The 13,180-nt window shown below is 40.0% G+C and overlaps 1 protein-coding gene across 1 annotated transcript in view; it reads left to right on the forward strand.

The window, feature by feature from the left end:
* The window catches only part of LOC147642694 (protein couch potato), a 71,382-nt gene that overhangs the window by 54,656 nt on the left and 3,546 nt on the right, over positions 1–13,180 (forward strand). The window contains exons 4-5 of the mRNA XM_086839283.1: positions 12,800–12,877; positions 12,948–13,001. Coding sequence (XP_086695409.1) covers positions 12,800–12,877; positions 12,948–13,001 — 132 coding nt within the window. The remainder of the gene's footprint in view (positions 1–12,799; positions 12,878–12,947; positions 13,002–13,180) is intronic.

Genomic DNA, 13,180 nt, shown 5'->3' on the forward strand with positions numbered 1-13,180 from the left:
GCCACGTCGCAAACTGAAACTGAAATTGCAACTGCCCCAGCCAGAGCGATTGTAGTTTGTTTTTGTGTGCACTTCTCGCTGAGTGATGCAATGTTTGTGGCCCCATCACCATCGCCATCTAACTCCACGGCTCTATGGGCCATCATCTCTCCAATGATTTGAATTTTAAATGAAACACTCCTCGCCTCGCCCTGGGCTCCCTTTGGCCATTTGTTATATTTACGCAATTTATTTTACAGCCAAAGATCAAAGCAAATTGCACAATTGGCCACCACCAGCAGTTGGATTGAAGTGTATTCCAGTGTTTCCAATAGTTTTTTTAAGGGAATTTTCTCGCACGCTGGCTGAGTGTTGTCAAACAGAATTTATTTGTCAATAAAGCTGTCACTTCATTACGCGCATTGTCCTGCGTCCTGCGTCCTGGTCCTGGTCCTGCCTTCAGCACGGTGCTCCAATAACTCACTCTGCACTCACTTCACACCACACCCTTTTGGGCTGCCTCTGTGCATGCAAACCATTTAACAATGGCGTCCAGAAATATAAACTTGGATTACCGAAGGAGGTGGATGAGTGTGGGAGGAGTGGGAGGCTCCGAGGATCGTTGGAGTTGCAACAATACCTACCTGCACCCATCCTTCCTGTCTGACATTAATGAATTTGCCGCTGTCAATATGGCCAACTACCAACTACCAACTACCAGTGGCAACGGATGGTGTAAGGGTGTGACAGACACTGGGGGACACTGCATAAAAACAACAAACGGGCGGGACCGTGCTTCCTGCAGGATACCCGCCACCGCCATGTTATATCCACACTGCCTGACGAACCGGACAAATTCCGGGAGCGAGTACCGGGCTGCGTTTGCCGAAATGTTCGCATTACAATTTTCATTTTTGATGTCTATTGACAGAGTAATGCGCGGGGGGGAACGGAAAGGGGAAGCGGGCCAGGGAAAGGGATGCAGGATGCAGAAAGGATACTAGCTGTCATCGCAATTGTCGGCCAGCCAATAAAAAAATGTTATTTTATACACTCACCAGGCAAAGGGAGCAGCTTAATTTGATGACAAATTGATTGTTAAAATAAAATCTCCCAGAACGTTTTCAATTTAAAATTTTAATTTAATACTCTCCTTAAATATTTAAAATATTATTTTTCCTAATAATTGTTTAGAAAAGAAATAGTTTCCCAATTCAGAGCTTACATTTACCGACTCCTTTCTGATGCGCTAACCAAACAAAACCTTTTTTTCCGTTCTTTCTACTTTTTTGGCATCCTTCTCATTTTTGTGTATCCTGCTGCATTTTTATGCTATTGGAACTATTTGGTCAATATGTTGGGGATAAGAGCGTAGGTGTGCGGACTCAATTACGCGAATGTTTGTGTCGATATTTGTGCAATAAAAACTCAATTGGTTGGCCATTGGCCATCGGATCTACCCCGTTTTTTGTGCTCATCGATTCAAGTTCATGGACGATTTGGGTAAAACTTTAAGTTATATTTGGCAAACTGTCGTCAACAACAATGACTTTAATGACTTGTTAATCACAAATCATGCGAAATTAAAGCCAAATATTTGTACGTGAAGATTTTAATTGAATTCAATTGCAAGTCAGCAAGGAAGAAAATTAAAATGCAGAATAAAAAAGAAACGCAATTTCCCTGCTGCTGGCCATTTCGGAAATGCAGTAACAAATGAAGTAATTAATTTCAATTTGCCCGACCGAGCAGAAAAAGCAGAATAAATAAAAATAAATATGCGGAATATTTCAAATGCATTTGCAACTCTTTTATTTGCACCCAATCAAATATTCCCGGGGCTCCGCAAACATTTGCCTCAAGTTGCAGTTTATGAATAAATCAGTGAATAAATCACTTGTCAATGCCCGCTCCCCACTCGAGTCGCTAATTAAAATCATCGACTCCTAACCCCAACTTGAACTCCGGGCCAACAGAGCCCGACCTCTGGCCCAACTAATTTCGAAACCAGATTTCAGATGCCAATTTGCAAATCAAATTGGCAGCCGTCAAAGGGGCGGAAATTTCACCTTTCAACTTTCAGGAATCATTTTCGTTATAAAGTCGTCATTTATTTTTTGTGAGAAGCAAAAGTTTTATTTGGTTCAAAGGACCGTTCAAAGTGTTTAGCGAAAGTCGGGAAGTTTCACAGTGTAAATTGGTGGGTAGACAAGGAAGTGTTTCATATTGAATTTTCCTCTAACTTTTAACATTTTTGTTAACAAGTTGAAATAAAAATACATTTTCAATATTGATTTTATACATGTATTTCCTTTATTATAGTTGTAATGATTTCAATACCATATTAAATCCGCTTATTTTCACTTAACGATTTCTGCAATAATGTTACTTTTGTAATCCCTTTGAATTGGATTTTATTGTATTACAAAAAAACAGTGAGGCTTAATTTTATTTAAAGGTTGCAAATGTTGATAAAGAATTAAATGCGGTGTGCGTTTGATTTAAGCAATTTAATTGCTTACAATATTTAAAAATTTTCCTGGAAGTATTATTCAGATAAGTTCTTAAATGAAAATAACGAGCAATTTTACGGAATTTTATCAAATTTCAATTAAAACGAAAACTTCTGTCCAGGATTAAGATAAGTTATAATTCTATTAGAGATACCGAGAAAATATATAACAAGGTACTTGTGGTGTGGAAGATTTGGCGTACCTCTTGGACTTTTCTGTTGAAGCAACATTATATGTTTGGAAACCAGACTAATATCTTGGAAAGAGTTGTTATAAAAATAAGTGAGAGCTAACGCTGGAATTACAACCATGATCCCTTTAACTGGAACCAAAAACAAATTCGCTTTAATAAGCTCTTTAAACGCTTTGCAAACTTTTATGAATCCGGTATGCGTTTCAGCTTCCAACAGCTTCTGAGCATAAATATTAATGTGGCAGCTGAAGATTCTCTCTTGTTAGTGCTGGCCGTGTTTTTCCGGCTATTTTCCAGCTACACCTATACTCTCACACTCGCACACCCGCCTGTTCATATAAATATTCATACTCCCGCATCCACACACACATACTCACACCAGGACATGGCTTTGCCTTGGCGTTTGCATTTCATTAGCCAAAGTGGCATTGTCTGTGTGTGTGTGTGAGCGAGACTCATCTTGGCCCCCGCCGTCCCCCTACCGTTGGCTCAAAAATAGAGCACATTTAGCAAACAACAGCAAAGCACGAAAAAAAAGAAACACACACACACACAGAGAGAAAGCTGAAAAAACGGTAGAAAATGCAAAGTATCCAAATAGACTGAAGGACACTTGAATCCTTGTGTCCAAGTGTTTCTGTCCTTCTCTGCAGCTTCGAAAAAATATGCTAAGCGCTGGCTATCGCCTGTCTCCCTCTCGCTCTCCCTCTCTCTATGCATCTCTCTTTCTCCCAAGTGCCCGCTGAAGTGTCTGTGTGTGTCTCTGTATTGTCACACGCTGTCAAACCCGTTTTAGCCCCAAGTCAGTTTGAAGCACTGCCCCATCTCATATCCCCCACATATACCCCATATCCCCAATACCATACCATACCGTAGACCCCTTCTAACGCTTTTATTTTTAGCCAAGCGGCTAATTGTGAATGACAAGCGGAACGGGGGGAGGGGTGTAGGGTATTAGATGCGTGTGCACATCGATGGCAATTCAAGTGGGTGTAAAAACTGCTGTGCCCCTGCGTTTCAAAAGGGGATTCACATTTATCTCTCTATAAATAGTCCGGCCGAAAAGGCCTTGAAAAGCACAAAAACGGATGAAAATTTAAGCCAAAAGCTGTTGCAAGCTGGGGCAACAGATCCTGCTGCAAGTTTAAGATTCCCTTTGTTTCCGTTTGGCCACCTGCCAACTAGCTAATAAAGTTCCCCAACAATGGCAAAAAACAAAAATAAAAATAACTAAAATAAGAAGAAAGTCGCCAGAAATTGTGAAAAGCGAGGGGCGAAAAGTTTTCTCTAATTTGCGGTCGCTTCGTCCCGGCCATAAAACCAGCAAACCACAAGAACCACCTCAAATTTGGTTGCCAAAAAGAAAGCTAAAGAAAAAAAGCTGGAAAATTTTAGAAACTATAAGAGGAAGTGCTTCTTTTATTTACACCTTTAAGTGTTTTTGAGAAAAATAAATTATATACTTTTCACTCAATTAAAAGTATAACAACATCATCTACTGAAAAAGTTAGAAGAAGATTACAAAATATGAAACAACCTTTACCAACAAATATTTCATTATTCTAAAAATAAAAACAACTTTAAGACAGTTCAATTAGAACACAAAAAAGTCAAATATCTCTTATTAAAATACAGAACAAATTGTTTATGTTTCAAAAAAAACTTTTCGATCAACAAAAACTTTTAAAGAAATCAATAACAGCAATATAAATTTGTTTCCAATATTCCATGTTGCTCGACCTCAGCAAATTGTATTATGTAAATTGAGATAAATTCTTTTCGATTTACTTGGACAATTTACATTTTCCCCTCGATTGTTTGCTTAACAAAATTAAGTTTGCTTTAGATATTTATATTGGGCCACGACTAATCAGCAATTCAAATAGTTATGGACAGATCAGGCCACAATGGCCACTGACAATACGCCTCCGACTGCCACGATAATGCCTCGCCCAAGCCCCGGCCCAAATGCACTTAACCTGACCGAATGTGTAAATAACATTTATAAATATTTAATTACATATTTGTGGACCCAACATTCTGGCGAACAACAGCTTGACAACAATTCACAGGGCCGATGTTTAATTGTCATCCTGACACACGCACACTGGCGGACACATCGGCTCTGGATAATTGTCAGCTCTTCAATAATTCAGTTGGAATTTCATTGTTGTTTTGCGGTAAATGCGAAATGAACTTCTACAAGGATGCAAAAATGTTTTTATTGTCTGATGTCCTCGGTGACTTGCTTAAAAATTGATATCATCAAAATTGTTTGTGCAATAAAAATGTTATTTTCTAGCGACAAAACTAATTATCAAAAACAATCAGCCAGCAGCACCAGCAGCAACAAAATCAATTTGTAAAGGGAATATGTAAATGTTGTGCACCAACCCACAAGGCTGCAACGAAGCGAATTGGGACAAATCATTAAACAGCCGCATTGAAGCAAATTCAGGGGGAAAAAAGGAAAGCAAACTGCCAAGTTCCTTTCACCACATTTTTCCTGGCACTTGAAGCAAAGCTTTTGAACTGGCTTTGATTGAAAAGCCGCAGCGCTGCTTAGGTCAACATTATTTATTTAACCGACAGGAGCGGAAGGAGCAGGAGCAGAAGGAGCGTGTTTAATATGCGTACCCTGTTGTTTGGTCAATCGGAGCAGAACAGGACATGCCGGAAAAGTAACGAAAGTAGTGCAGGACGAGCGCTCGTTAGCCGGAGGATAACCAAAAAGATGGCTCAAATCTGGCACAGGCACAGAGTGGGAAGAGTGGACAACGAAAGAGGCAGAGAGAGCATATCCTAGGCACGTAATCCATGTCCTCCTTTCTCTGTCTCCGTGATTGACCCAAAAATGCGATGATTCGTTTTGATTTTTCACTCTGTTCCCCAGCTTGCCAGAAAATTGAAAACAAAAATGTGTGGCCCGTGGCAAACTTTCAAATTGGCCCAAAAACTCAAGGAGGCTGAACAAAGGACGAAACTTATTCGTTTTTCCGAAGCTAACAAGTTTTCAATTATAGTTCACAATTGGCTGGCAAAAATAATATGGCTTTAATTAGCAGTAGAAGCAAAACGCTGTTGATCAGCTCTAAACCTGCCAGTTAACACCTGCACTTCAACACCTGTAAAACCCACACATATAGACGATGCACGACCAGCTTAGCACAGTTTTCCCATTTCCCATGTCCCTTGTCCCCTGTCCCTGTTGTCCCTGCCCCTGCCTCTTGACGCGCACACACACACACTCTATCTCTTTTTTACCCCTGCGGCCTGCCACAACATACTTTTGGCATAATAAATTAGCTTCTCCGGTTGCTCCTGCTGCTGCTCCATGCCGCTCCTTCATCATCGCCCTTCTCCTCCTCCCGGCACTGCGGCAACTTCAATCTTAATTAACTGATGTCGACGCAGTTTACAGTTATCCAGCAGTAGTTGCGAGTGTTGCTGTTGCTGTGGCAACATATCACGTATACGCCGCATATGCATTTTGTTAGACGACACTAAAGTTGCAATTGCTGGCAGGAGTAAGCTCTGCTAATGAACATCATCAGGCTGTCGGAATTTCCGAAATTACCAAGAAATAGATATGAAAGTCGGCAGGCGTAATTAATGATATAAGTTTCTGGTATATTTGTGTAAACGGCGATTACCCGTCGAGGTGTATATTAAATGACCAAATTATTGTTTGCAATTTAATTAAAGTAACGATAGTAAATTACTGTCTCTATAATAAACTTTTGCAGAAAGTTTCCCATTCATTTGGCCATTTATCTTAATCCTTTGCACCTCCTTTCCCTTCCCTTCCATTCACTGCAAGATCTTTCACTTTGAATAATGGTTCTTGTCAAATTGCCTGGATATTTATTTCTTGGTAAAAAGAAAAACCCCCCCTGTACTTTTGTTTGCATAGGATTTCGCCATTGTTTTGTCATTTGTCGCTGCTCCTGGCTCTCAATTTTTTGTGCTACTATTTTTTCTTTTGGTTTCATTCCTTTCTGCTCCGCTGGCGGAAGCAATTTGTTTTGTTTGGTTACCTTGGCCTAAACGCTGAATTGTTTGCTAATACTTTTGTGCTGAGAAGGCCTTGTCCCGTTTTTCACGTAGCAATTGCCAAAGGGGAATACCGCCTGAATACGATAGTTAGTTCATTGCAATTACAGAAGATCCCATAAATTAAGGGCAGCTGCTGCTGCTGCTGAGAGGGAAGATTTCTCTTTGGCTCACTTCATAATTAATAAGCTAGAGCAACTGACACAACACCAAGGCAGGCAGGCACTAAAGCCCGTCGTTCCCCAAAAAGTATGCAACGCCATCGTCCCGGAAAAGTCATCGCTCATTTGTTATTTAATCTTTGTCCGGCCAAGGACTTAGGTCTGCGTGGCCCCTTACACCCGCTGGCAAGTGAAAGTGTTAATGAGTTTTAATTATTAAAATTTTGAAGTTGCTGCTGCTGCTGCTGTTGCATTTTTAAGGGCGGGAGGGTTTTATTTATAGATATTATGTATTTCATGGAGTATACTCCGCTCCCCCCTTTGGATACTTTTGCCTTAACTGCAGCAATTCCCAGTTCTCATAAAATGGGTTTCCTGGGTTTATCTTGTTATAAATTTTTGGTTGTTTCCAAACTGCCAAGCCAGGCAGCAACGACAACAACAACAGTGATAATAACAACAAGTATATTTTGCTGCTGGCAACAAACTTTTGTCAGCAAGTGTATGAAATTCAGTGACTTTTAGTTTGTATGTGGGTGTATTTGTGTGTCTGTGTTTGTGTGTTGCAAATAATTTGCAATCAAAAGTTGCCGGCTACGAAAATTCTCTGCGTGTGTGTGTGTGTGTGTGTGTGTGGGCGTGGCATGGCCTTTAGCTATTTGTCTCACTCACTGTCTCACTCATCCTCACTGTTTCCAAATTTTCCCATTCTGATTTCGGGCTAATTTGTAAAGTAAGCTGAAATAGCCTTAGAGAGATGTGCACAAGGGAAAAATATCTATAAATTTAATACAAAATATTAGTAAAATCTAATTTACAATATTACTTTCGTAACTTTCTTAGAAATATATCAATGAGTAACATAACCTTTCATAATGATCATAAGAAATTAAAGTTTTTTTTTCCAGTGCATAAACTTTAATTACTTTTTGCGGATCGCTTGTGTATGATGTGCAATTAAAATATTAGTTTTGAGCGTGGCTTATGCCGAGATTTGGCCAACACAAATAAACTTTAATTAAATGCAAAATGGCGACAGGCGCTAATTATTCGCAGCACCCCCGCGATTGTCTTGTTAAAGAAAAGAGATTTGCAGAAAGAAAACAAACAAGACGCCGGGAGGGGGCGCAAGCCCGAGAGTGAAAAGGCAAGAAAACAAGCTTAAACAATGGCTGGAAGCTGAGCCAAAGCCAAAGGCAAAGAAACAACAACAAACCAAGGCTAAGACAACAGCCGAAGGAACAACGACAAAAAATAGTAAGATTGTGAAGAGATTAAAACCTCGACCAGGCTTAATTGAGCGGAGGAGCGGGAGGACCGAGCGGTCCACATCGCGTATACGCGATGTTTGCCCGACGCGTGAGCTAAATGCCAAAACCGAATGGCAGCGCGAAAAAATGCCAAGGAACAAAACGTTTTCCACATTGCAATGCAGTGGCAAAGAAAAGAACTGCTGCATAGACACAGAGAGAGATGCGGAGAGATGGGATAACAACTGCAGAAAGAGACAGGCAGCAGAACAATTTGCAATTCTTGTTTATCCTTTCACTGACTTCAGTTCACATTTTGCATGCAAAATGCGGCAAAGCAACACTGCAGCGCAACATCAATGGGAACGAAGAATGAAACAACAAAAGACGGCAGCTACAATGAACACAACAAGAGTCAAGCCACATGCATTCATTCATTCGGTTTACTCATTTAGTTGCAGTTCTTTTCTCTCATCGCTCCATTCCTTGTGGCACCCAACAATTGAAGATTACACACAGAAAATGCTTGGTTAAATTGCTTAATTAATTCATCAAAGATAAAATTATGATACTCGCAAGAAAGTAATATTTTTTAATACATCTTAATTATAATATTTTCAATATTCATCCTTCTGATTAGTTTACAATCAAAACTAGTTAATTTGTATATTTTTCTCAGTGCCTCCTTGGCTTACTGTCGCTGCTGTGGCACTTGAAGATTTTCCTGCGATTCTGCTGCTGCTTGTGTTGCAACTATTATTGTTATTATTGTTGTTCCCCAGGAGAGGAGAAAGCAAAGAAAAGCTAAGCAAACACAAGTAGCTGGCAACAATAACAAGAGCAGCACTAACAATACAACAATAACAAATTGTAACATAAACTTTTTGCCGCTGGCATTTCAGTTGACTAAATGCTCGACTTAATTGGCTAACAGTCGAGGGTAGAGCCAGAATAGGGCGAACAAGAAAAAAATCTGAGGCATTGAAAACTATACTGCAGACTTTTAAAAAGACTCTGTGCCTGACCCGATGCCAAAAGGAAAATACGAAAAATAAAGTAAACAGAAACTTGCGCGGGCCCCTAAATGCGGTCAATGTAGTGGAAAATATTTGCTTGGAAAAGAAATCACAAAATAAATTATAAATATATTTGGCGGGCTAGAGGAAAAGCACAAACAAAAGCTTATTAAATACTACAGAAATTCAATAAGAAATACATAATAATAATAACATTAAAATAAATAAAGCCTAACAATGCAAATAATTGGAAACATATTTGTTAACATTAAAAAAGGCTTAATCGGAATATGAGGAATAATTTATGACTTAATTTAAGCAAATAATTTTAAATCAAATAAATATAATCGCTTGCGGACATTATTATATGCTTTTTTTGATATTTCCAACCAGCTTTCATCAATTGACTTTTAAAATAAATCAGCTTCAATCAAAAAGCTGCTGCTCATTTCCACCCATCCTCATATTTTGTTCTCTAATTTTCTCGCAATTCGCCATTCGCTGGTTTATTCGTTTTTGCATACATCAATTGCAATTGCAATTTAATTGCCAACTATATTTATAGAAAATAAAAGCGATTGAAGCAATGCTGATGGCTTTGTGGAAATGCCGCCAAACGATAAAAATCAGCAACAAATCAGCTTAAAAGTTGTTTCACAGCCCCAGCATGGAAATATGTTAATTTGCTAAGGCTAAATAGTTTTAGCGCTGCCTGTAACACGTTCAAGTGCTGGTTGGAGGCTACTTTGGTCAGCGAATTGTTTGATTTTATATGCCATTGCCACGCCCACGTCAGCGCTGAATGGGCGTAAGTGACTGGCTGCATGGCTAGTATATAGTATATAGTGCATATATGTGGATAAATGTCAGTGTTCGTATCGCTGTCATGCGTAATTACTGTTAGTCAACACTCGACTACCAAGTGATTTATAAAGCTTGTTATTCGCACTGTTTATGTTGGCCCAGCAATGTTATACACAAGACAAGGTCAGCTGACAGTTTATTCGCCACAGTGTTCCCATGAGGACAACGCTGCGTATGCGCAATGTATAGGAACTCTAGCTAAATCACCAAAGTTTGCAGGGCAGACGGGGAAGGAAAGCAAATGGAATCGAGCATAATTATAAACAAAGTTTGCCTAAGGAATATAAACTGACAAAGGGGGTTGTGTTTTCAGAGAGAGAGAAGGGGGAAAGTGGCAGGCATTGCGGCAAATGAAAGAGTCAGAGGCTAGGGACTTTAACTTCTTGGCAACAAACAGCAAACCGCAAATAGCAAACACAAACATACATACCAAGTCGAGACATAAGGGGGGAGCAGTGCATGTTTAGCAAGCCAAAATCAGAGCCAAGTTGCAAGGTTGACCAACAGACAACAGCAGCCACAGCAACAACAATTCGACTGTATTTAAATGGATTTTGGCAACGAGAGTTAGACAAACCCGCAAAGAGCGCCAACAACAACGACAACATCAGATGCAGATACAGATACGGGAATACGGAACACCCACAGCATCGAAATCAGCTTCAGACACCAACTTGAAACCAGAATGACACTGAGAGAAACAGTCTGTTTAGTTACAGCTATCCGAACTGGGATTAGCTGAATCTTCATTTGGAATATTCAAACCTTATGACAACTAAATCTTTTAGTCATTTCTCCAAGTGACTCGATATAATGTCGCTTGCATGTGTTAGCCAAAGTTTGCATTTGAAGTTGAGAGTTGGCCGCCGGAGTTGGAGTTGCAATTGCAGTTGAAGTTGCCAAAATACTAAATGTCTATCCGCAATGCCCACAAGCGCACACAAGCCAAATCCAGAGATAAACCAATAGGGGAAGTTGTGCCCAAGGGGGAAAGGGAATTGGGAGAGTCAGAACTCAAATAAAAATGAATAAAATGTTTAGCATCTTCTCTCCACTTGCCTTGAGTTAATTTGCACTTTTCGGAGCATTTAATAATTGCATTTCAATTGCCATTAGCTGGAAAGCCTTTTAGCCCCAACACCAGAGGCCTCCCCTCGGCCGACTCCCCCTAATTAGGCCGCTTGGCTGGCTGCCTTTTCCACCCGCAGACTCATTATTGCCTTCAATTAGCCAGGTCGGTGTGGCAGAAACCGCTTACTGCATAAAAATTAATTTAAATTGCTATTTAACTGACCATGCTAAGGCTTTTCCTCAGCCAACCGCCTTGCCTTTCTTTTCGTTCTTTTTTTTTGCTCTCTGAACACAATCAATTGCTTGTTTTCGGCGGCGCTTGGGTTTTTATTCTGCCGGACTTGAGCTAATTAATTAGCGAAAAATTCTGCTGCCTGCCAAGGACATGACAGAGCCCTAAGAGATTAGCTGCTGCTCTTGTTGATGTTTGTTGTTCCTTATCCTGTTCCTGATGCACTTGAACCCTCCAGAGGTAGACGGTTCCCCAACTCCACTCGAACTCAATATGCGTGGCATGTAACTAACTTGCATCACTTGTTGTATTTTTCTACAGCCAAATTCAAAACATACAAGGCCAGAGTTGGCAGTAGATTACAGAGCAGGAACTGCAAAATAAAAAAGAAGGTAGATGGCAATGATAGAACACGTTTTAATTTAAACAACACTCACGAAGAGGGTTGAAAGTACGCTCTTTGGGGAGGGTAGGAAAATATAAGCAGCTGGAAAAGAGATAAACTTTACCGTCTTGAAACTTGGATATATTAAACTGCTAATAGTTTATATGAACAGAGTGCAACTGTGAGCTTTTCATAATAGGTTGTGTTCAAGAATGTGGAAATAAAGTAATGAACTTGATATGAAACTTTAGTAATATTGTTTTGAATATTTCTGTCATTAAGATATTACTTTCTTTCTCTTGCTGTTTAAAAATTGCCCTACGCTTTTACCATTTAATCTTATGTTAAGATATGGAAAAACATAAGAGCTCTTCCCTGGCATTCATCCTTTAACATTTCACCCTTAGCCTAATGATGATTTTCATTTCGCTAGCAACAAAGTAAATTTACTCTCTCAGCACAAAATGTACTCTTGAAAAAAAAACCCGGAGTGAAAATAAACGAAAAAAGGTGAGAATTCAACCCAGTTCCACACACATTCAACATCGCTCAGAGTAACGCTTGCCACCTCAACTCAAACATTTTCGCCTAGGTGTTAAAAATAAAAAGCTGTCAGAGCTTGGGACTCATTTAGTCCCTGCAGCACACATACCTGGCTCACCTGCTGCCGCTCCCTTTTTATCCGCCCTTGGAATCACTCTGCCCCATGCCCCATGCCCCATGCCCCAGTCCGGACCCCCAACAAGAGTCACGTCTCTAGCGTTGTCATAATGAATTCAGCGTTTATGGCGCTTATTCCATTTGGTTTCATTATCAGTATGTACATGTGACCCCTCACCCCCCACCACCACTAGGCCCTTGTGTGTGCTTGGGGGAAGGGTCGTGAACTTTCCTCTGCGTCTGCCGCGGGGGAGGAGGGGAAATGAGGATAGAACAAAAGCGCATTACACGCATTCAAAGTTCAAAATTGGGACTGGCATACAACGTGACAGTTCCAACTTAATTACGTAATCATAGGAAATTGGTTTTTGTCAACTAGCAATCATCTAACCGTTCTCCTATCTATTTTCGCATATTTGCAGGTCCGCACACTGTTCGTCAGCGGCTTGCCCATGGACGCCAAGCCGCGCGAGCTTTATTTGTTATTCAGAGCCTACGAGGTGAGTTTGATAACAACAAATCTGAGAATAAATAGATACATCAATAAATATGTTCTTTCGCTGAAAACAGGGCTATGAAGGATCTCTTTTGAAAGTAACTAGCAAAAATGGCAAAACTGCATCGGTAAGTAAAGATATTTAAAAAAATACCCTTTGCAGAGTATTATAATTTTAGTCAGAAGCTTCAAATTCTGTCAAGGAGTCATTTCCGACCCTATAAACCATATATATTCTAGCCATGTCCGACCAAAATCTATTTCTTTGCAAAATTTCCGAAAATTTAAAATTTTTACAAGGGGTTAC

The sequence above is a fragment of the Drosophila serrata genome, unplaced genomic scaffold, assembly GCF_035046125.1.
Source record: "Drosophila serrata isolate PLE 108 unplaced genomic scaffold, ASM3504612v1 contig_364, whole genome shotgun sequence".
Taxonomy (NCBI): Eukaryota; Metazoa; Arthropoda; class Insecta; order Diptera; family Drosophilidae; genus Drosophila; species Drosophila serrata.